The following is a 25,338-nucleotide window of genomic DNA, read 5'->3' as shown; positions in this document are numbered from 1 at the left end:
AGAATTTTCAAGGGAATATCTTTTATTCTAAACTTGATTACTGAGGCTGTACACCTCTTCAAACTGGAGATAACTGCTAAAAGTTATGATGACTGGGAAATTTACAGGATGGGTCAAATATGGAGAAATATCCTGTTTTGCTTTTTAAACCAAATTTAGACAAATCAGTTTATCTTGGGCACGTTCAATGCCTTACTGTAAAGTTTATCTGTGTACAGCAGAAGTGAGAAGAGGACCAATGAGCTGAAAGATAACTCAATCAATCCACTTCCTCCGTCTTTGCTTCAGTGCTTCATACAGGAAATCTATTGCCGTGTCAAGTTCCAGAGAAGTTTCTTCTGTTCCAAGTTACTAATCAGGCTGAAACACATAGAGTTGACGGAAAGGGCTAGGAGGAAAGAAGTGCCGTGCTGCTAATGGGCTAAGAGGATCCAGCACGGAGAAGTGGACGAGAGAGAGCCTCACCATGTCCATAGCTCCTTTTACACCTGTGTGGAGGAACAGTGCTTAGTGAAGGGAAGAAAATAAGAAAACAGAAATGCCCTGCACATGGATAACTTCTGATCTTCAGCTACTACTGATTTTGACTCTCTTCTTAGTTGCAGGTGGGTTTGAATTCTCTTTGGGAGGGTGACAGGAGAATGACTGGTGAGAAACCTGGTCTAAGATTTTCCTGAGCTTTCTTTGCCTTTCTTATTAAGCAGAGCACGATAAATTCAATCTGAGATATGGGGGATGGGGTTTCCTTCTAAATTTACTTCACTTTATTATTCTTATTTTCCTCTTTGTCTTATTTTATTTTGTGTCCTACTACACTCTACATATCTCTATAATTTGCCCCACTGCCCATTTCCTTATTCCCCCTCCCCCTTTTTTGAGTGAGACAGAATAAATTAATTTCTAGTAGCAATTCAAGTCACCTGAAAAAAGTGGCGCTATTTTCGTCTCCCCCTCTTAAAAAACTTAAATAATAATCCCAACTTATTTATGTCCATATTGTTAACAGTATAAATTAGGAAAGTTTATTGCTTTCTTGTCACTTTCGATGACCAGGCACTTTTAAAAATATAATACGTTCCCAAGTTTGGTGGTGCGTCTGTGATGTAGGTCTGTATTTATCTTTAACATGTGTGGGCTGTCGGAGACAGTTTCTGAGTTAGAAGACACGTTCTTCAACATCTACTTTCCTGAAGGAGTTGTGGAGAACTTGGGGCTATTGTGGGGCTGTCCGGGTTGGTAGGGTTGGTAGAAGGTTGGTAGGAGTGGGAGGGTCTTTTCAGGTTTCACTTGTAGTAGATGGAAGCAGCTGCAAGGAAATATTTGGTTTTAAATTTTATAGTTTGGTAAATGAAGGAAGAAAAGTATTTTTTCTCATATAAATGACTTTAAAATACTGTCTATCTTCCAGCAAAACATCTGTTTTTCTGCATGTTAATCTTACTGGTGAGCACACGTAAAGTAACTATACTGTATTACTGTACTTTTCTATGGAGCATTTTCACATACTTTTTCTCCTCTGATCTGCACAGCAACCCAGTGAAGCAGGCATAGAAGACATTTCTCCATCTTACAAAGGTAGAAACTGAGGCATAGAGAGGTGAAATTATTTGTCCCAGGTTACACTACTAGTATATGACAGTCATACCCAGTAATAATATACATCTGTAAGCATCACTAAAGATTTGAATAGGCAATTTTCCTCAATACTTAGTCATTATGCTTTTCACTAACAGTGCCACTAAGCCAATACTTAGTTATAAACTGAATGGAGTATTTACTCACTTAAAAAAAAAATCAATTGATCTGAATCTTTCAATAGTTGAGGTCTTGTTGTAGAAAGTTTTTAAAGAAACCTGTGCAGGACCCAACTTGGCAGGGAATATCAGCTAGGCAATGAGCTATTTATGTCAAGTTGCACTATGACTTTTGGGTAAAAGAAAAACGATCAAGATTAAAACATAATCAATAATTTTGAATTTAATGCTTTAAAGGTTTGGATTTTAAAACTATTTCTAACCACAACTAGGCGATACTACAAATATCAAATCTCTGAAGTCTGTGCTTCTATAATTATAGTGTTATCAGAATGTTTAGGATAAAGATATGGAAAAGCAAATTACTTTATGTGCAGTGATTTCGCATGATAAATTCACCATGAAATAATTCCGAATAATGATATGTAAAGCACTTGGGGCATGAGTTTATATCTTTATCACTAATACTTCTTTGTTATTAATGCTGCCAAACAGAAATTACTCACTTTATTATACAAGACAAACTCACAAAGGAGGAGAGCTAATGACTTCACTGTAAACAACATACTATTTTAAAAAATCCACTTTTTTTTTTACTTATTTGATTATAAATTCAAGCAGTGTGGTAGTTGATAGACAAAGTTGATAGACAAGATTTATTAAGAAAATACCTGAGAGGGAAAAATAAAAACAATGCTAATCATCCACTGCATAGTAAAGCTCTCGAACCCTGTGTCTGGTCCCCTTCCCTCAAACTCCCTTTACCCCACACCACTTCTTTTTTATTTTATTCTATTGTCTTCTAGATTTTTTTCTTGTGTTCAAATTATATTTTGACATCCCCATCAAAATCTTTTATAAAAGATTCTATCTTTTATAAAGATATATAATCTCACAGATATTGAGATTATGAGTTACTGAAAAGGAATCCTCCACCTTTTTTCTTCTTTGGGCTAATTTTGACCATTTGTTATTATCTCCCAGTAGGGGGCAGGCAGTAACAAGAAGAGGAGATAAAAATCATGGCAGGGCTGTTAGGTAGCTTCAGCAGGTTTGCAAAAAAACGAAAAAGAGATTAAAAGCAATTGAGAAAAAGAAGGCGCTTGTCCTCATTAATTTGTCTTCTCTTCCTTTTCTAATTTGTGATAGCTGTGAATTTACACATTATAGTAATTTTTAGGTGTGGTTTCCTCTAAACATCCATGCTTAAACAATTAATAAATGAACCAAAAGTCTTTATATAGAGTCTTGTATATAGAGAGTGTGTGTGTGTGTGTGTGTGTATGTGTGTGTGTGGGGGGGAATAGGGCCTAAAAATTGTTAGCAATCTAAATTAGAGAGATCAAGCTAAGATGAAACAAGCGGAGAACATTTTCAATCAGTCAGTCTTGAAATTGTGTATGAATCTAGTAAAAATCCAAAGATAGGAGAAATTATGGTGGGTTGGACTTATTGAAGACTTTATGGAAGAGATGGGTCTTGAATGATAGGTTTGGATAGATGCAGAAAGGCAGAGATAGAAAGTGGGAGGAGGAGACGTGTAGCATGATCAAAGGCAAGGTTGTTCAGGGAGAAAAAAACTCTTAGCTTGATGGATCAGAGATTGTTTGTTATATGATTGCAGGAAATAAGGCTGAATTTCAGGGGTCCTTGATCTCTAAACAAAGAAACTTGGATACCGTACACTAGTCAGGAAAATAATATAATAAAAAAATATTTTGGAGAAAAATGTGTCATCGGTAGCTCACTGAGTGGGAGTGGCACTTGGTAAAGCTTTATTTTGAAGCAGGGGCAAGAGCTCCTACCCTTGAGTTTACATTTTAGGAAGGCCCATGATATTACTGAGAGACACTGGCAGCTGAGAAGGGAAGTTTCTTTGCAGGGGAAGATGTTAAATTCAGTACAGAGAGGGCAAACACATAGGATGAAAATCCTTATGAGTACTTGGAAGTATAGCACATCCAGAATTTGTGGATGGAGGATCCCACAAAGAGAGTACACATGAAGAGATAAAAATAATAGAATAAACTCTAGAGATTTTTGGATTTGGATCCTAGGAGTGATAATTATTTCTTCCTCTCTATAACAGAGAGTAAGATCTGAGAAGAGACGGGAAGGGAGACAATCTGCCATATAAATGGAATGCTTCACTTTAAATAAGAGGACAGAAACTCTTCTGAAATTGCAGAGTAAGATGAGAAGCTGGATATAAGGATGCTAATAGGTTGAGGATAGAAATAAGGAAATGGGAACAAATGAGAGTTCCACGGTAGATAAATTCCCTCCCAATAAAGTCATGAGTATTTCAGTTAATGGTGCTAGTTAATAACATAATTCAGTTTTCATTTGGTTTTATGTTGTATCTGAAAAATCAATCTGTACAGTGATTAAAATGTAGTAACTTTCTCTTTTTTTTTTTTTTGCGGTACGCGGGCCTCTCACTGCTGCGGCCTCTCCCGTTGCGGAGCACAGGCTCCGGATGCGCAGGCTCAGCGGCCATGGCTCACAGGCCCAGCCGCTCCGCAGCATGTGGGATCTTCCCGGACCGGGGCACGAACCCATGTCCCCTGCATCGGCAGGCGGACTCTCAGCCACTGCACCACCAGGGAAGCCCAAAATGTAGTAACTTTTAATATATACTTTTGCCTCTTCCCCCTTGTTGTCATCAATACACATTTGATAATTCCTAAATGGGATTAGGGAGCAGATCTGTGGTTATGAAATGACTTTGGACTGTGTGATGCTAATTGCTCCTAAGAATCAAACCATTACTTTTTTTTATAGTTATAAACTTTAAAAGTTGAGTTTTGAGCAGAGAATATTTATTAGTGAGGACCCTTGGAAGAAACAGCTGGAAAGTAGGACAAGGGAGCAGAGGGAGAAGTCCACCAGCAATCTTAACCATGACCCTCATCTGACCCCTCATGGGGGTCTCTAGAGTTAGAGTGGCTCCAGAGAGACTCTGCTTTGAATCAAAATGGCTGGAGCTTTATACCTCCAAATTAGTCAACGGATGTGGACTGCCCTGGGAAAAGTCTGACTGTGTGTGAGATAACTGAGTTGATCTCCGAAGATGCTGAGAACTGAAGGCTGTCTGCTGACAGTGCTCCTAGCAGCAGGAGCAGAAACTCATTCCTCGAATAGGATTCCGCGTACACATACTATCTCCATCATAGCTGCCATTTCCAGGGCTCTTCATTCCTTCCTGAATTTCTGAGTTTCTGTCTGGTGTTATTTCCCTTCAACCTAAATAATTTCTATTATCATCACTAGTAGTAAAGTTCTGCTGGTGAGGAGTTCTCTTAGTTTCCTTTTATCTGAATATGCTTCATTCTTGCATATTTATTCTTGAATATTTTTGCTGGATGTAGAAGTCTGGCTGACTTTTTTTTCTTTCAGCACTTTAAAAATGTTGTTTCACCATTTCTGATGAGAAGTTGGCAGACTCAAAACATTGTTCCTCTGACTATAAGGAGTCTTTTTTTTTTTTTTTTTTTTTTTTTGTGGTATGCGGGCCTCTCACTGTTGTGGCCTCTCCCACTGCGGAGCATAGGCTCCGGACGCGCCCGCTCAGCAGCCATGGCTCACAGGCCCAGCCGCTCCGCGGCATGTGGGATCCTCCCAGACCGGGGCACGAACCCGTGTCCCCTGCATCGGCAGGCAGACTCTCAACCACTGCGCCACCAGGGAAGCCCAAGGAGTCATTTTTTTTCTGGCCGCTTTAAAGATTTTCTCCTTATTGTCAGTTCCACCACATATAATGTGTCTATGTATAGTTATTTTCATATTTATCCTGCTTGAGGATTACTGAGATTCTTGAATCTGTAAATTTATGCTTTTCAGCAAATTTAGGGAAATTTTTAATCACTATTTTCTTCAAATATTTTATCTATCAACTTTCTATGCTACTTAATTGCAGGTCCCTATAGCTATTATAGGTTGTTTTTTTCAGTTTTTTTTTTCTCTCTGCTCTTCAGATTGGATAACTTCTATTGATATATTTTTAAGTTTGCTAACAATTTCCTCTCTCACTTCTCTTAAGGCCATCCACTGAATATTTTATTTCAGATATTGTATTTTTCAATTTTAGAATTTCCATTTATTTCGTAACTTGTCTCTTTTCATTCTGTTGAGATTTTTTGTTTTTTCATTCATTGTGAGTCTATTTTCTTTTATAGCACTGTGCATAGTTTAATATTTACTTTATGGTCCTTTTCTGATAATTGCAGTATCTGTGTCAATTTGAGGTTGATTTCCCTTTAATGTTTTTTTTTTCTTCTAAGAATGGGCCACATTTCCCTGGTTCTCTGTAGGGTGAGTAATTTTGTTTAGATTGTGAATATTAAGTCTTAGAGGCTATATTCTGTTATATTACTTTGTTGATTTTTTTCCCCCAGAAAACATTTACCTTGGTGGAACTCAAACTAAAAACTCTCTCAGACATTAATTTATTTCATTATTTTTTTAAAAATTTTTATTTATTTATTTATTTAGGCTGTGCCAGGTCTTAGTTGTGGCACACGGGATGTTTGTTGTGGCACGTGGACTTCTTAGTTGCGGTATGCAACTTTTAGCTGCAGCATGCGAAATCTTAGTTGCGGCATGCATGCAGGATTTAGTTCCCCGACCAGGGATTGAACCTGGGCCCCCTGCATTGAAGCACAGAGCCCTACCCACTGGGCCACCAGGGAAGTCCCATCTCTTGGACAGTATTTTAAATCTCGGTGCTTTTACCTTTAGCTAGTTGGCTTCAAGTGTGCCCTGCCATGTGGGGCTTGGGGTCAGACAGAGAGGTGGGTACAGTTTATACACAGAATTTAGAACTCTAGCTCTCTGCCTCTCTCAATTTCAAGAGACCAAGGTTGCCCTGAAATTTATCTTCTTGTTCTTCAGAGAACTGTGGGTTTTCTACTAGAGTTTTAGCTGTCCAGTGTCATGCCAACTGCAGCCTTTTCTGGGACTAGAAGTGGTAAATATGGGAAACTTTCTTTCTTTCAAGGATTGATACCTCTCAAGAATCTTCTTGCTTTTTCTACTTGCCAGTGGCTTCAAATAGTTGTTTTTCTATTTTGTCCAGAATTTGTGGTTGTTATGTGTGGAAGCTTACTTGTCCATAAACAAAGTAGAAGTTTCTTCAAATCTATGTCTTTTTAATATCATTGTGTTTTTACCAAGTGATATTGATTTGGTTGGTTGTATTATCTTGGACATTTAGATTGAATGTATTATATTATTAAATGCCTTTTTGTTTTCTAAATTTCATCCATGCCTTGACTATTTTGGTGTTTTTCATTTTTCTCAAGAAAATCTCAGTCCCCTTTCCCTCGTTTTCTAGATTCTTATATATCTCTGTATTGGACTTAAAGATCCGTCATGAGATATAATTCTAACCACTAGCTATGTCATCTTTAAGAAATACTTGCCCCCCCCTTTAAATAGTAATTTCCTCATTTGTGAAATAAAGGAGATGCATGACACTATTGAGAAGTATTGAGTTTTCAGACAGGAAGGATTTTAGAAACCTTCAAATTAAATTCTTTCATTTTATACATGGACAAATAAAGCCCAGAAATGTTTAAGGAATTACTAAAGACATTACCCAACTTTTTAGTCGATGAGCTGAGCTTGGAAGTCCTCCATAGCACCAAAAATAGAGGGGAAAATGGATGTGGCAAGTATATGTGGGAGAATCTATGGTGTTTTAGATGTGATGTACTTGAAGTAACAGCGAGCATTCAAGTGAAGAGAAATAGCAGCTTAAGGGTTGAGATTTTTGTTTAGGAAAAATAAGTCAAGGCTAGCATGCGGGCTAGTTTTTCTGTCAGTCAATAAGTAAGTGGGTGTCTGCCATGTGTCAGACACTATGCTTCATGCTGCAGATACTTGAATAAGACAGACATTGATCCTGCTCTCATGAACCTTAGAACCTGGTAAGAAACGTAGATATTAACTAAATCATCACAAATAATTAAACAATACGAAATGTGTAAAGAGAAGTATAAGGTGGCATGGAAATGTGTAATTGGTAAGTCTGATCTGATCTGAGGGTCAGGGAAGACTGCTCTGTGGAAGTGAGGTTTAAGATGAAGATGAGCAGAAAATAGCTAGGCAAGGAGGGTTGAGGGGATGAACATTCCAGAGAGTCAAACAGCCTGTATGAGGGCAGAGGGAGCTAAACTGTGACTGAAGTGGTAAAACAAGGAGAAAGCAACTGTGTCGAGGCCCAGTTCAAATTCTGGAGGTGGGAAAGGATGGTGAGAGGTGTAAAGGGAGAGAGGAGCAGGCGAGACTTGGGGCAATACCTTTATTAAGGTGCCTAAGGAGACAGGCAGGCTTGCAAATGAGGAGACAGATAGAGAGAAGCACAGGGTAGTGGTAGAGGTGAAGGAAGGGGTTTTAGAGGGAGAGGAAAATAACAGGATCAAAGTACACCAAGCAACTCAGGAACATAAGCACTGAAGAAAGGTCTAAAGTTTGACTGTAAAGGGCCTGGTAACCTTCAAAATTGTGGTTTGAGTGGAAGGGTATAAGAACCACAAATTGCTGACATAGAGGATGCAGTGGGTGGGGGGAAAATTGAGACTGTGGGCTTAGACGGCTAATTCTATGTTAATTTTCTGTCAACATAGGGGGAGCCTGAGTGTGTTCAAACTGTATCATTGGAGAACAGTCAGTGATTTGGTAAAGATATTTTCCCAAACAGGGTGTTCGCTTATGCAGTTTTAAATTGTTTAGTGATTTCTTTTCTTTGCCCTTGCCATTTTGTTACTTTACCATGAAATACTATGCCATCTTTCCCTACAATTTATCTATTACGTCATATGGGAGTATCTGGTTATAGGATTTATTTTTGTGGTATTGACAATTTTTGAAAAAATGTTCAAGTAGTAAATAGTGGTAGATTCAAAATTATTAGATCTAGTTGTTTTTATTCTCCAAAATATCATTCTATCTGCCTTTTATTGGCTCTCTCCTACATGTTACCCAGAGGTTGTTCTAAGCCAGTAATTTTAAGCTAGTTGCCAGACAGAGTCACCCGCAGGGCCTAAAATATTAAAGATACAGTGGTGGTATCTTAAGCCTACTTAATCAGACCTTTTAGGGCATCTGGACTTTCACAAATCTTTGCAGGTTATTCTGATGGGAGCTAGGATTAAGAACACTGTTTTAGGTCTTTCTTCATTACCCAAACTATCCCTGTTGTCCCAGATCTACAGGCTGCTATGGATCAGATTCTGCTCACCTTCAGATTTACCCATCATCCAATGTGGACTTTAACTTCCCCAAATGATAAGGTTTCTGAGGGCCAAAGCCTTGCCTTATTCATTCTACCATCCCCAGAACTCTGCACAGCTACCTGAAGCTGAGTACGTATACTCAGAAAACGTCTGTCAACGTAAACTTCCTCAAAATGTCTCTTGCCTCTGTAACCACTCTTGCCCTTTATGCTTCTCTTTCAGAAACCAAGTGTCAGTCTTCAAAAGCAAGCCTCCACTTTGCGTTTGTCTCATCTCCTCCCGCTACCTTTAGGATCCTGCTTTACCAGTTAGCCTCCTTCATTCTTGTAACTTCTAGTGCTCCCTCTTTCTGTCTACAAATATGCTATGTTCTCCTCTCTTCTTAAATACCCTCAGTCCTCATAGTTCCAGATATTGCCCCATATCTCTCTTTCAGGTTTGACATGAAAGGATAAAGCCACTGTCCCATTCTCCCATATCTCCCATACCTTCAAGGTCAAACTTCTTGAAAGAGCAAGTCTACATTTGTTGACAATTGCTTCTGCTTGGTTCCTTGCAATCTGTTCTACCCATCACTCTGTACTATAACACTACTTTCTTACAGCTCTTAAATGTCTCTGATGACCTTGTTAGCAAACCATAAAGCCTCTTAGTCCTTACTTTAAGACTTTTCATACATGATTTGACCTTGATTATTTCTGTCTTGAAATCTCTTTCCCTGGCTGCAAGACACTGCATTTACTTTCTACTTTTCCTCATCATTTCTGCTAACTTCACTTCCTCCAACAGATCCCTAATTTTAAATGTTTTCAAGACTCTGGTTGTGGCCTCTTCTCTAATTTCCACAACAGAGACAGCAATTTGGCAGCCCATGGGCTGGATCTGGCTTGAAGAGACTTTTGACTGGTTCATGTACTATTTTTAAAAATTTTAATTTGTTGCCAATATTTTTAAATTGGGAGATTTTACCCAAAAAACCTGAGATAGTGTCTGGGGTTGCTGTGAGGATTAAGCAAAATGATGTATATAAAACACTTAATACTGTGTCTGAATTTTACAAACATTAAAAAAAAATCGCATCAATAATTATTTTGCAGTTTCCAAAGCACTTTCATAGATACTATTTTATAACTTATTTAATTGGCCCCTACAGATAGACTTTTTGGTTGTTTCTAGTTTTTTTTTTTTCTTGGAATTAAAAACTATGCTGGAATTAATATCTTATAACATAAGGCATAGCTTGGAGATATTGTGGGTTCAGTTCCAGACCACCACAATAAAGTGAATATTGCAATAAAGTGAGTCATACAAACTTTTTGGTTTCCCAGTGCATATAAAAGCTATGTCTACACTATACTGTAGTCTATTAAGTGTTCAATAGCATTATGTCTAAAAAACAATGTACATACCTTAATTTAAAAACGTTATTACTAAAAAATGTTAACCATCATCTGACAACACAGGGTTGTCACAAAACATCAATTTGTAAAAAACTTAGTAAAGTGAAGCACAGTAAAAGGAGGTATGTCTGTATCTTTGTACATTTGATATGCATATATATTCATGATCTGTCCACTGAACGCACTGACCCTTGTGATCACTGATACACATTTGTACAATATCTTCTATGAGCTAGGGAACAAATCTGTCTTCATTAACTAGTTTTGGACTATGTGATGGTAACTGCCTCAAAAAAATTAGCCCAACAATATGGCTTTCATTAATACTGTGTCCTAATAAAATGATGCAGACTTTGTGACTATAGTCACACACACAAAAATTATTCCCAGAAATATGGTTTTTATTAGCATTGTATCCTATCCATATTTCTTTTCCAAATGGCTAATTAGTTCTCTTAGTATCATTTATCAGTGATATAAATAATCATCCTTCCCCTTACAAATTTAAATGACCACTGTTATCAGATACTAAATTCCCATATGTGTAGATAAAGCATCTGAGGTTCAGAGAGTAATCTGTGCAAGATTACAGAGGTAATAAATGGAAGAGCCAAAATGTTAGTTGATTTTCTTACTCTAATTTTGGTGTTTTTTTTCTATTTTTGTCTCTGCTAAAACTTTGGGTTTTTACCCAATATTTTGTTTACTGAACACCTAATTAGGTGTTGTCTGCTACTAAATTAATGTATTTTAAAACGTAAATCACTTTCATAAAGTGTAAGACCACGAAATATATGTTGTGATACCAGGATCAATTGTTGACATTATTATGTTAAAAAAAGTAAGTATTCTTGTGTTTCTTCGTACTTATTTTAATTTTCTTGTATAGTGACATATATAATATATATTGCAGAGTATGATATATGTGCATTTTAAAGAACAATTATACAGTGAATATCTATGTAAATTAAGACATAGACTGTTGCCAATTCTTCCTCAGTTTTAGCTCCCAAACTTTGCTATAAAGGTAGCCATTATCTTTTGGGATAATCATTCTCTTTGGTGTATAATCATTCCCTGTTTTTTTTTACATTTTACCATGTACATATGATGTAGTCCCTAACAAAAAAATTTATTTTGCCTTTTTTTTTTGGTATTGTGCATAAATGGAATCATACTATGTATATTATTTTATAACTACATTTATTTACTCAATATTATGTTTGAGATTTAACTATATTTAAGTTTGTAGCTGCTGTTCATTAATATAAATAATTTTTATCATAAAATTTCAAATGTTTGCAAAATAGTTTTTTTCCCCTGGAAAAATTCTGGTGCAGAAATAACAATTATGATTTAACATAAAAATTTTCTTATTTTGCATTTCAGTTTCTTTCCTTTTTGGAGGCAAGGATCATGTTAATTGAAATATTAAGCTATGAGACAGATGAAGGAGATAGTTTTAATTTTAAAAGGCATGTTCCATTTTATATTACCAAAATGGCAAACATTTATTTTTTTTTCTCTTCTCTTTCTGTAGGAAACTACATTTGTCTCAGGGAAAAAATCCTGAAATCATTATGGGAGACTAGATTTATAGCAAAAGCTGAAACTATCTTTTTTTAGCCCTGGTCTTTCTTCAGATCCTAGTATATTCCCTCCAGATACATGTTCTCTGCACATAAAAGTACTTTTATTTGGAATGTTCTCCTCTCATTCTCTTTCTTATTAGCAGGTTCTTGTTCATTAGGCCATGTATTAATCACCTATTGCTGCATAATAAATTACCCCCTAACAAATATTTATATTCTCACAGTGAGCCAAGAGTGAGTGAGAGAGAAAACACCAGGACAGAAGCCACAGTCTTTTTATAACTTAATCTTATCAGTGACATTCTATCACTTCTGCTGTATTCTATTTGTTAGAAGTGAGTTATAGTAAATCCAGCCCACACTCAAGAGAAGGGGATTTTACAAAGACCCAAGTACCAAGAAGGGGGAACAGTAGGCGCCATCTTAGAGGGTGCCTACCATGCCTCAGTACTAGGATAAGTTACTCAAGATACATTTTATGTACTTTTCATTTATTACTAATGCAATTTCACATAACTATTTGATTATTTGGTTAATGTGTATTGTCCCCATTAGATTGAAAACTCCATGATAAATGGGCATTTATTGAGTGCCTAGCTATTGTAATTGAATAAATAAATATTATTAATGCAGCTTCCAGCTTCCCTCCACCAGTCCAAAAGCTCTTATATATGTGATAGGTGGTCACTAAGATACCATCTCAATGAAAACTAGTGAAAAAAGGCAGAAAAAAACCTATTTCCTTTCTTCCAAAATTTCTAGTAAAATTCGTGCATTCCTTTTCAGGTAGCTTTAGTAGAGAAAAAGATCACATGAGTCTGTTATTCCAACCATTCCTGTTTGCTATCTAGAAAATAAAATTTTGGGGAAAATTGGCTATGCTTTCAATTATTCTTACAGGGGTGGGAGTACTTTTAAATTATATATCAGAAAAAAAATTGTAAATTAGGATCCCTTTCCCCAAAGTTACAAAGTTTATGGATTTTCTGGCCAATTATCATGGACTTCCACTCGTTCCCAACATGAAAATCATTGCATTAGAAGCAGAAATAGAATTAGACTATTTGGATGACAATTCATCTTATTTTCAGTACCTCTAAAGAAAACAATTCAATGTCTCTTCTTGCTTGAATCCATTCATAACTCTAAAAACTGCTGGGAAATAATACTTTTAAGTCTAACCTATATCCACAATATGCAGTTTTATAAAACACAGTACAAACATACTAACTAAAATGTTAAGATTGATATTTTAAGCTTTCTGGAGCCAAAAAGTTATAGTAAAGTTTTCTCTACTGTATTTACTTCACGATACTGGTGATTAGAAAAAGTTATGTGCTCAGTATAGCTAAATAAAGTTCTTCCAGCAATGTAATTTTAATTTGCTTTGTGTGATTAAGATCTCAGTCTCAAAGTTGCATTTATTTTAAATGAAACTTGAATCTTTAGGAGAGATGTATGGTTTCCTTTTTACTGGGTTTAAAACCTCAGTTTGTAATGTTCGTTGGATACCTTTCACTAGTTATTCCTTACTTATTAAGTAAGGATGACAGTCTGTGTTTTGCAGAGGAGAGAACTAGAGTAAATAAATTCATTTAATTATTTATAATGATTCAGGGAAGAAGCAGAGTAAGAAGCAAAACTCATATCCCTCATATTTTCCTGCCATTGCTTAATCCAAAATCGTCCAGTTCTGTATTTATTATAACTTGCAGAGTTTTGAAGTTTGAGAGCTTGAAACACCAAATATTTTCCTTGTGTAAAATATCAGAATATTCCCACAGATTTCAGTGTATTGAAATATATTCAATATATTTGTATTCTATGTTCTTTTTAAAAGAGTTGATAGTAAGTTCATTAAATGTTAAATAACAATAAAGATGACAAGATGCAAAGACCATAATAAGCAATAAGAATAACTTCTAATTAGTTCAATACTAGCATAGAAGCCTCAAGTTTTGGAGAGAAATATCAGAAGAAATGTAAAAATAAAGCTATTCTCCATTATTCTCTTTTACAGCTATATGGTAATTTTATTAGAGCATAGCCAGATACTTTAAGCTACAGTTTTCCTTCAATTTTAGAATTCTTTTAGCTTAAAATTCATTTGATCAGACTCCTTACTGCTTGTTTGTATTCTCCCAAAACTTTGCCAATGAATCAAAGGGCAGAAAAATCTTTAATTTTTTGTCTTCCATCTTCATACATTAGAAATAATCATCTAAGGCACTATACTGACTATTTAAGTATGGCATAATCCATGTTCTATTTTGGTTAACAACAGTTACTGAATCAGAGGTTTTTATTGAGAATGGTGAAATTATCAGAAATGCCTATCTCTAACTTTTTTAGTCAGTAGAGCCCCGCAGAGCACAGGATTTTACAATAGATAAAAACTGTTAAGTAGCACAAAAAAACCATGTGCTGTTTCTGAGAGCCTTTTTCACTCTCTGGAGGAAGCCTTTGGAGTATGGGTTTGCACAGTCAATGCCTATACAGTGCCTATTGTGTGGGTGGTATATGCTTGCTCAGGTATATGACAAGGACGATTTGGGAAAGAAAACTCAAAGTGAGTACTCAAAGTGACTAAGAGGTTTCATTAGTAGTCAAATCACAAAACATCTTACTTCTACTGATGATTTTGACTTAGATGGAAAAGGGTTTTTTTTAAACATTATTTTCAGTGCCAAGGTTTTTCATTTGTATTTTCTTTTATGTTTGTGTAGATGCATGTTCTAATATTATGTGTTACAACCTGATGTTTCGATATTATTTTTAATTAAATCTAGGGATAATTTATGTACAATTAACTGCATCCATTTAAAAGGTACATTATGATGAGGTTTGACAGTTGTATATATCTGTGATCATCATCACAAACAAGATACAAAACATTTCTATCATTCCCAAAATATTCCTCAATGTATATTGATAGTCCATCCTTGTCTTCATTCCCATATCTTCAGGCAACCACTGATCTGCCGTTTGTCACCATAAATTCGTTAGCATTTTACATTAGTAGTACTCTTTTGTGTACTGTGTAGTGTACTCTTTTGTGTCTGCCTTATTTCACTCAAGGGAATGATTTTGAGATTCATCAATGTTGTGTGTATTCCTTTTCGTTGCTGAATAGTATCCCATTGTATGGATAATTAATCTATCTATTTGCTGACTGTCATTTGGGTTGTTTCTAGCTTCTGGTTATTTGTGAATAAAGCTGCTATGAACATTCATGCACAAGTCTTTGTGTGGACATATGTTTTTATTTCTCCTGGGTAAATACTTAGGATTGGAATGGTGAGGTTATAAATGGGCATGTGTTTGACTTTTGAAAAAAACTGCCAGAAATTTTCTAGTGCAGTTATACTTTTTTACATTCCCATTTATAATGTGTGAGAGTTCCAACTGCTTCACATTCTTGCCAATATATATTATCAGTCTTTTTAACTTTAGCCATACTGATAGGTGTGTAATCATTATCTCACTGTGATTTAAATCTGTATTTCCTCTACGATTACTAATGTTGAACATCTTTTTGTGTATTTATTGGCAATTTGAATGTCTTATTGGTGAAGTGTCTGTTCAAGTAATTTTCCTGTTTAATATTGATTTTTAAAGTTATTGAATTGTAAAAGTTCTTCACATATTCTACATAGCAGTCTTTTGTTAAATACATGTATTATAAATACTTTCTCCTAATCTGTGGATTCCCTTTTCATTTTCTTAATGTTCTTTTTCAAAGAGCAAAAGTTTTAAATTTTGATAATGTCCAGTTTATCAAATTTTATTTCATGGTTTGTTATTTTGTATTATAAGAAATCTTTGTATATGCCAAAGTCACAGAGATTATCTCCTATGTTTTCTTCTAGAAGTATTACAGTCTCAGCTTTCTACATTTAAGTCAATAATCAAATTTAAGGTAATTTTTTGTGTATGGTATTAAGTAGTGGTTAAAGTTCTTTTTTTCATCTTACATACGGATATCTAGTTGTTCCACCATCAGTTGTAAAAAAGACCTTTTCCTTTTAAATTGTCTTAACATTTTTGGTGATAATCAATAGACCACAAATGTGTGAGTCTATTTCCGGACCCTCTATTCTGCTCTATTGAAGTATGTGCCTATCCTTTAGCCAATGCCAGACTGCCTTGATCAGTGCGGCTTCAGAGTAAAGCTTGAAATTAGGTAATATGAGTCTCCCAGTCTTATTCATTTATTAACTGTTGCTTTGGCTATTCTAGGTTTGCACTCCCACATAAATTTCAGCTTCTTAGTTTTCACAGAAAAGGCTACTAGATTTTAATTAAGACTGTGTTGAATCTGTAGACCAATTTGAGGAGAGTTGACCTCTTGAGTCTTTCCATCCAAGAACAAGGTATTTATCTCCATATATATAGGTATTCTTTAATTTATCTCAGTAATATATTTTGTAGTTTTCAGTGTATAAGCCTTGTGCATCTTTTGTTAAATTTATTCCTAAGTTTTTTCTTTTGCATTACTACAAATAGAATTGATGTAAAAATTTTATTTTCTAATTATGTGTTGCTAGTATATAAACATATAATTGTTTTAAAATATTATTAGCATTTTAATACTATGACCGTACTAATTTCAATTAATTCTCGGAGCTGTTTTATAGATTTCTAACAATCATGTCATCTGCAAATAAAGAGTTTTATGTTTCTGTTTCTGATCTATATGCCTTTTTTTCCTCTTGCTTTATTGCAATCTCTAGAACCTGTAGTACAAAATTGAAAAGAAGAGCAGAACTTCTTGCTTTGTTCTTGATTTTAGAGGGGAAATATTTCATTATTTGTATGATGTTAGCTATAGGATTTTCATAGATGCTCTTTAACTGTTTGAGGAAGTTTATTTCTATTCCTAGAGTTTAAAAAATCATGAATGAGTGGTGAGTTCTGTCAAACGCTTTTTCTACATCTGCTGAAATGATCATGTTTTTTCTCCCTTATTGTGTTAATGTGGTCAATTTCATTGATTTTTTGAGTATTCAATCAACATGCATTCTTTTTTAATCAACATGCATTCTTTTTTTTTGCGGTACGCGGGCCTCTCACTGCTGTGGCCTCTCCCGTTGCGGAGCATAGGCTCCGGATGGCAGGCCCAGTGACCATGGCTCACGGGCCTAGCCACTCTGCGGCATGTGGGATCTTCCCCGACCGGGGCACGAACCCGTGTCCCCTGCATCGGCAGGCGGACTCTCAACCACTGTGCCACCAGGGAAGCCCCAACATGCATTCTTGAGAGAAACCTTGTATGATCATGTTGTATTACAAGTGCTAGATTTGATAATACTTTGTGAAAATTTTTGTGTCTTAAAGTTTATAAGGGTTACTGCTCCGTCGTTCTTATTTGTAATGTGTTTGCCTGGTTTTGGTGAACAGTTTATTTTACACTCATAAAATGAGTAGGGAAGTGTTCCCTCCTTGTGTATTTTCTGAAGGGGGTTTGTGTGTAGAACTGATATTACTTCTTTATTAAATGTTTGCTTAAATTTGTCAGTGTAGCCAATCTGATGGGAAGATTTTTATCAACAAATTTAATTTCTTTAATAAGTATAAGGCTCTTCAGATTATCAGTTTAATCCCAAATGAGGTTTGAAAGATGTGTCTTTCAATGAATTTGTCCATTTCATCTGTTACTGAATTTGATTAGCATAAAGTACTTAATATTTGCTTGTTATTCTTTTCATGAATGTAGTATCTATGTTAACGTCCCTTCTTTCACTCCTGATATTTGTGTTCTGTTTTATTCTTGATAAATATGGTTATTGGTTTATAAATACTGAAGAACTTTTCAAAGAACCAGCTTTTTTTTTTTTTTTTTTTTTTTTTGGTCACGCCACGGCTTACAGGATCTCAGTTGCCCGACAAGGGATTGAATCCGGCCCCCGGTTGTGAAAGCACTGAGTCCTAACCACTGGACCACCAGGGAACTCCCAAAGAACCAGCTTTTGATTTTGCTAATTTTTGTCTTGCTTGTTTTCTGTTTTGTTGATTTCTGCTCTTTTATTTTCTTCTTTCTCTTTTGTTTTTAGCTTCTTTAAGTGGATTTTAGATATTTCTTGTTTTGTAATTAGTATTTAAAGCTATTTTTTCTGTAAGCTGTTTATTTTTGTTTTAGCTGCATATCACAAAATGTGATACTGTATACACTTTTATCTGTCCCTCTTCTTTCACTTAACAATATGCCCTGGAGAGCACTCCATAATAGTAATATAAAGATATCTCTCATTCTTTTTAGAAGTTTCATTATACTTCATTTTGTGGATGTCCCATAATTTAGACAACTAGTTCCTTATGGGTGGCTATTTGGGTTATTTCTAAAAGTCTTGCTATTACAATGTTGTAATGACGAGTCTTCTGTATACATATATTTTCATACGGTTGCCTGCATATCTTTGGGATAGATTCTGAGAAGTGATATGGCTGCTTCAAAAGGAAAATGCATATGTAACTTTGCTATTTACTGTCATATTTTCCATTATCGAATCGGTAACATTTTACATTCCCACCAGCAGTATATTGGCATGCCTATCTCTCTACAGTTGTGCAAACAGAGTATGTTGTCAAACTTCTGGGTTTTGACGATCTCATTGGTGAGAAATGGCATTTCTGCATAGTTTTAATTTGTGTTTCTTTTACCATAAATGATGCTGTGCTTCTTTCTAAATGACTAAGAGACATGTATACTTCTTTTTCTGTAAACTAACTGTCCATATCTTTAGTCCAGCTTGCTATAGGGTTGTGTTGACCTTTATTTTAAACCCACCTTGAGCCAGACACCTGCAAGGGAGCTGTGCAAATCACTCTTCTAAGCACTGAGGATGAAGAATGAACAACATAGATGAAAATCCCTGCCCTCCTGGAGCTTACAATCTTGTGAGGGAGTGGTGGGTTTGGTCCATGAATTTTGGCAATTGTCTCAAATCTTCCTCCTTAGCTTAACTATTCCCATTCAGATCCAGCATTCATAATGCTTGTATCCATGTGCCATTATAATCCTGATTTTATGGACTTGCCTTTTGATGTGCTTTTTCAGACCGTTGTCTATCAGTGTTTCTACAGAAACATGGCTTGGACTTTCTTCTCCAACTCTCTCAATTTGGGTAGTGTATTTATCCTGGTGTATTTCTTAGGATCCAACCCTTGGTTCCTACTCACTGCAGGAAGAACTACTCACATGAAAATAATTGGGCAATTGGAGCAGCTTATAAGTTGGGCGGCCTTGGCCAAATTGCTTCATCACTGTGTATCTGTATTTCTTCCATCTCTAAAATGAGGATGATAATACCTGTCAATGTGGAGAGACTAAAATGAATAACATGTGCAAATTACCAAAAATCTGTTTCTAACATGTGTTCAAAAATTATTATTTATCAATGTTTTGTAAAAGAAAATGGTAGCTAAGAGAAGTAGTGTATTCAAAATTTCTCCAGAAAAACACTGTGCACTGAATTTTACTGTAAAATGTTTCTCTTTGCTGGACAGATACATCCATTGTAGATGCATTAGAAGTGTATCATTTCCTTGTGAAAACTTTTAGGAGTGTTGTGTCTTCCATAGTTAGAGCCCGCCAATATCCAGCCTCAAATCTAATCACACATCCAGTTTTTCTCACATAATAGCAATATAATACATAATGTGTAGTTCTTTGAAAATCCCATGGTTTCATCCCTTCCTCTAAATGGCATTCTTTGTGCAATTTTCTTTTTCCTTCTACCTTCCTAGAAAACTGATCTTCTAAGATCCAGCTCAAATATCATCTATTGTAGAGTCTTTCCTAGTCTCTTACTACTGCACTCTTAGAATGAAACATCTTTTCTTTTTATCTTCTGGACACTATGTATACTGCTATCATCATACCAACAACTTTATGATATTATTGTTTACATAGCTAATTTCTCGCCTGGACCTTAGGCTCATGGAGGGAAGAAGCTATTGTTTATTATGATGTCTCTATGCCTAGTGAGTATTTGCCAAGAGTTGATACGCTAAAAATGCTTGTTCTCACTTAGAGCTCGCCTTATAAAATTTGAACTTAATAGACAGTTGTCTATATGATGTGATCTCAACAATGTTTAGGAAGCTCCTTTCTTTGCTCTATACCAGCATCCAACCAACACATCACTTCTAAACTTCTTCTACCTCATCACTGGTGCCTGAAAAATCTGTACCAGATAGTAAAACACTTTTTCACAATTGGAGATAGATTAAATGCATATAAGCCTGGGAGAAGAAATACTTTGACTTGAATATAAAGACAGGAGGGTGGTAAGGGGCACTCTGGACTGAAAGTAGGGGTATGCCAAACAGGTAGGAAGATCAATTCAGAAGTTCATACTGAGACAAATTTTTCTGAGACTTTTGCTTGCCTGTCATAATTTATGTATTTATTGGCAACTGCAACCCTAAAATAGCCCAAAGGATGTGAAAAAAATGTGATTTTAGGTAGGAGTCAGAAATACTAATGCATATTCCTCTCTTTACTCCATATGTCTTTTCAGAATGCATAAGTGCAGTAATGGAAGATCTTGTTACATCAAACAACTCATTAATGCAGCAGATGGTCAAGGTTAATTACAGTTGGGGTAATGCTCACCTTTTAATGATAATTCTAATAGAAGAATGCTTGATGCTTGTATAGTTTTCATGTATAGTTTTACTTTTTAACCCCAAGGTAGGTGTATTAGTCAGTGTTCCTGAGATAAACAGAACAGGATGTACATGTGTGTTGGGCATACATCCTGTAGAGAGAGATTCAGAGAGAGATAGAGATAGAGATGAGAGAGAGAGAGAGAGAGAGAGAGAGAGAGAGAGAGAGAGAGAGAGAGAGGTTGTGTTACTTTAAGGAATTGGCTTACATGATTGCAGAGGCTTGACAAGTCCAAAATATGCAGGGTAGGCCAGCAGGCTAGAGACCCAGGGAAGAGTTGCAGTTTGAGTCTGAAGGCAGACTGCTGGCAGAATTCCCTTTCCCAGAAGGTTAGTCTTTTTCTATTAAAACCTTCAACTGATTGGATGAGGCCCACCTACATTATGGAGGGTAATTTACTTTACTCAAAGTCTACTGATAAAAAGTACCTTCACAGAAAAATCTCAAATAATTTTTGAGCAAGTACCTGGGTACTGTGTCCTAGCCAAGTTGTCACATAAAATTAACTGTCACAGTAGAAAAATGGGGGAGAAAGAGGGATGAACTATTCTTCTCAATTCTGGTTTCAAAATTCTTGAGAAAGTACTCTGATTTGTCCTGCTGGGTGAGGTGCCTACCAATGGACCAGACAATTTTAATCAGGGTGTGGCATCTGGAAGGAGGACTATCATCAGCCCAACTCATGTGAGGTGCCCATGATGGACGAATCCATTATGACTAGGGAATGGGTGGAGGCTGCGTTACCTTGTACAGAATAGTTTTACGTATAAAATGAGGTGTCACATAAATGGGGAATTATTGATTAACAGCTTATAAATGTAATTTTCAAATGTTCAGGTTTTTTTCCATATAGTGATGGAACAGCTTCTAATTTCTCTTTTTCAAGGATTTTTGTGTAACTTTAGTTATGGTTTGTTGATTTTCTATCATGTTGCATACAAGTCTTGTGGAGAAATAATGGTTTTCACTCCATTTAAATATCTAAAATTGATTTCACCTACTTTCCTCTGAATATTTTCTAGCTTCAACAATTACTTCATCTATGGACAGAAAGCAGAGCACTGTAACACCCCCTGCAGAAGGTAGTATGCTGTTTGTTTGTTTGTTTGTTTTTTGAGGCCAGCACTGAAGCATGGAATGTTGAGCTTCCTTAGAAACATAGTCGATGGTCTGGACCAAGTCCAGCCTTGTGCCCAGTTGAAGAATATGGTGATCTGAATGCTGTGGGATGAGGGACCTGAACGACCTCACCCATCTTCCCCTAAAACAGTTCAATTCCACTGGAAGACTGTGGAGCTTTCTCTATCAGGCACTGTGCTAGGCTTTGTGGGGAACATGAAGATAAGCAAGATGAGCAAGACTATCAGAGAGCCCCCAGGGAGCTCAGTTTTGTGGGGGAACCCCGACAGGAGCACAGTTATCACACAGGCAGAGGAGGTAAGCACTCACATCGAGTGTACAGAGGGAGTGATTAAGCATCAAGGCTTAGAGAAGGCCTCACAGATGATGTAGCATGTGAATCAGGTCTTAAAGGTAGAGTACTTCAATAGAAAAAGAGCATCATGTAGGGCACCTTAGAGAGTGAAAACGATGTGAGAAATGACATAGAAATGGAATTGTGCTTGGTGTTTTTTTCTGCAGTTTTGGGGGAATGTAGTGGGTGATAAGATTGCAAAGTGAGTCAATGTGAAAAAGAGGGCTTTCAAAGCCAATACGAAGACATTTGAACTTATTCTTCAGACAGTGAGAGATCTCTGGAGGGTTTTAGAGTTGAGGGAATCACATCTGTGTTACAGAATGAAGTACTGGCTGCAGTGTAAGGTATGAACTGAAAGGAGAAGGGTTTTGAGACAGAGAGAGAAGTTAGGAGGCCTTTGCAGCAATCCAGGTACATGGCAATGAGGACTTAATCTAGGCTATGGTTGTGAGAAAAGAAAGGAAATGCCCCAAAGCCAATAAGAATTTGTCAGTGTGCATAAGGCTGGATGAGACTGGAAGATATTCGTAGGCAAAGGATGCAGAAAAGATGGGATGTGACTGCTGGTTTGGGAGCAGAGATGAGAATCTACTATCTTCTCAGTGAAGCAGGAAGTGAAATCACCCTAGCTGATCACAGGAGCATATGGAGAATATATCTGTCAGACAGGTGCCAAACCCACTGAGTGTTGTAGAGGTACTGGCCATTGTGTAACTTATCACAACAGGTATGAAAAAGGAAAGAAGAGGATGAAGAAAGAGTGAAAAAATAACAATAACATAAGAACTATCATTATAGGTGTAGGGTGATTGACTGAAGTTTATAGAATGGAGGAAAGTGAAAGAACAGAGAATATCTGCAGTGCTTGGAATCCTCACCATTAGAGTTACTTCTTCGGATACTGTGCCCCTATTCAAATACATGTTTGTTTGATTAGCAAGAACTTTCTTTTACAAAAATGAGTCAGATACTGAGGTTAAATATTAAAGCCTTATACTGCTTATAAGCTAAACTTCCAAATCCCAAGAACAACAGGACATTCACAACTTGCTATCTCGTCAGTCTCTTATTTTTTCTGGTTTTATCTTAATCACGATTCCCTTATGCACATATGTGCTTCCCACACCCGACCTCTAGCAGTTCTCTAACAAGCCATGTTCTTGCTTCTCTCCAAGCCTTTGCCAAATTGGACTTTCTTGCTATGAGGAGGTGCCACTTGGAGTGATGGGAAGAGCATGGATTTGCCTGCCCTCTTAGATCTGCATTAAAATCCTCCCTCTTCCTTCATCTAGTAATATGATCTTTATATGGCCATGAAATGCAAAGGCTTGAGTACATCACAGAGGGGGAAGATGACACCAAAAGAGGATAGGAGAAATATTAAATGCAAAGTTTAGAAAAAATAAGCTTCATCCACATAAAAATTTTGCCGTACCACAGCTGGTTCTGTTCATGTTAAACTGATGAAATCAATGATGCTCTCCTTCGTTACAGGTGACTTGTGACAGATACACCTAATCACCTGTCAGCAAACCCCTTTCTGTCAGGTACACATGTCAGCTTATGGGAAAGCGTGAGCTTCTACATTAGGAGATGCTTGCTGGTTTTAATTTGTACTTTAAAATATGGAAAAATAGGTCAATGCTATATTTAATCCTGATAATGATATTGAATGTATGGAAACAAAATCTGTGAGCAAGGTTCACAGCAAGCTGTCAGGGAGTATATGTGTGAATGAATAGGAAGGAAGGGGAACTCACTGAAAGGCCATATTTGACACTATTACATGCTTGCAATAAAATCCTTTTTATAGAAAATTTACAGAGGAAACTAATCCTTGTTTTTGCACTGATTTGTATTTATATACTATAGTACTTTTTTTCTAGAAAAATACTTCTAAGCATCCCTTACCACTTGGCATCATCATTTTTCATTTTTGTGAGGTGGTCAAACTAAAGAAATTACAGATTATTTAAAAATCTGTTTATTTTTATTAGTTAATTTTTTTTTTTTTTTTTTTGCGGTACACAGGTCTCTCACTGTTGTGGCCTCTCCCGTTGCGGAGCACAGGCTCCGGATGCGCAGGCTCCAGATGCGCAGGCTCAGCGGCCATGGCTCACAGGCCCAGCCGCTCCGCGGCATGTGGGATCTTCCCGGACCGGGGCACGAACCCTTGTCCCCTTCATTGGCAGGCAGACTCTCAATCACTGCGCCACCAGCGAAGCCCTTATTAATTTTTATTGGAGTATAGTTGCTTTACAATGTTGTGTTAGCTTCTACTGTACATCAAAATGAATCAGCCATACATATACATATATCCCCTCTCTTTTGGATTTCCCTCCCATTGAGGACACCACAGTGCATTAAGTAGAGTTCCCTGTTCTTTACAATATGTTCCCATCAGCTGTCTATTTTATACATGGTATCAATAGTATATATGTGTCAATCCCAATCTCCCATTTCCTCCCACCCCGCCCCTTTCTCCCTTGGTATCCATACATTTGTTCTCTATGTCTGTATCTCTATTTCTGCTTTGCAAGTAAGGTCATCTATACCATTTTTCTAGATTCCACATATATGCATTAATATATGATATTTATTTTTCTCTTTCTGACTTACTTCACTCTGTATGACACTCTCTAGGTCCACCCACGTCTCCACAAATGACCCAATTTCGTTCCTTTTTATGGCTGAGTAATATTCAATTGTATATATGTACCACATCTTCTTTATCTATTCCTCTATTTATCTATTCCATAAATGTTTATGGACATTTAGGCTGCATCCATGTCCTGGCTATTGTAAATAGTGCTGCTATGAACATTGGGGTGCATGTGTCTTTTTGAATTATGGTTTTCTCTGGCTATATGCTCAGTAGTGGGATTGCTGGGTCATATGGTAGTTCTATTTTTAGTTTTTTAAGGAAGCTCCATATTATTTTCCATAGTGGCTGTATCAATTTTCATTCCCACCAACAGTGTAAGAGGGTTCTCTTTTCTCCACACCCTCTCTGCCATTTACTGTTTGTAGATTTTTTGATGATGGCCATTCTGACCGGTGTGAAGTGATACCTCATTGTAGTTTTGATTTGCATTTCTCTAATAATTAGTGATGTTGATTATCTTTTCATGTGTTTGTCGGCCATCTGTACATCTTCTTTGGAGAAATATCTATTTAGGTCTTCCACCCATTTTTGGATTGGGTTG

The 25,338-nt window shown here is 36.4% G+C and overlaps 1 protein-coding gene across 1 annotated transcript in view; it reads left to right on the top strand.

Moving 5' to 3' along the window:
- Positions 1 to 538: 538 nt before the first annotated feature.
- Positions 539 to 25,338, top strand: part of CD200R1 (CD200 receptor 1) — a 32,553-nt gene continuing 7,753 nt past the window's right edge. Inside the window, exons 1-3 of the mRNA XM_060099857.1 lie at positions 539 to 605; positions 20,507 to 20,590; positions 21,678 to 21,737. Coding sequence (XP_059955840.1) covers positions 539 to 605; positions 20,507 to 20,590; positions 21,678 to 21,737 — 211 coding nt within the window. The remainder of the gene's footprint in view (positions 606 to 20,506; positions 20,591 to 21,677; positions 21,738 to 25,338) is intronic.

This window comes from Mesoplodon densirostris, chromosome 5, assembly GCF_025265405.1.
Source record: "Mesoplodon densirostris isolate mMesDen1 chromosome 5, mMesDen1 primary haplotype, whole genome shotgun sequence".
In the NCBI taxonomy this organism is placed as follows: domain Eukaryota; kingdom Metazoa; phylum Chordata; class Mammalia; order Artiodactyla; family Ziphiidae; genus Mesoplodon; species Mesoplodon densirostris.
The sequence above is the reverse complement of the archived record's forward strand: the minus strand, read 5'-3'. Positions and strand labels throughout refer to the sequence as shown.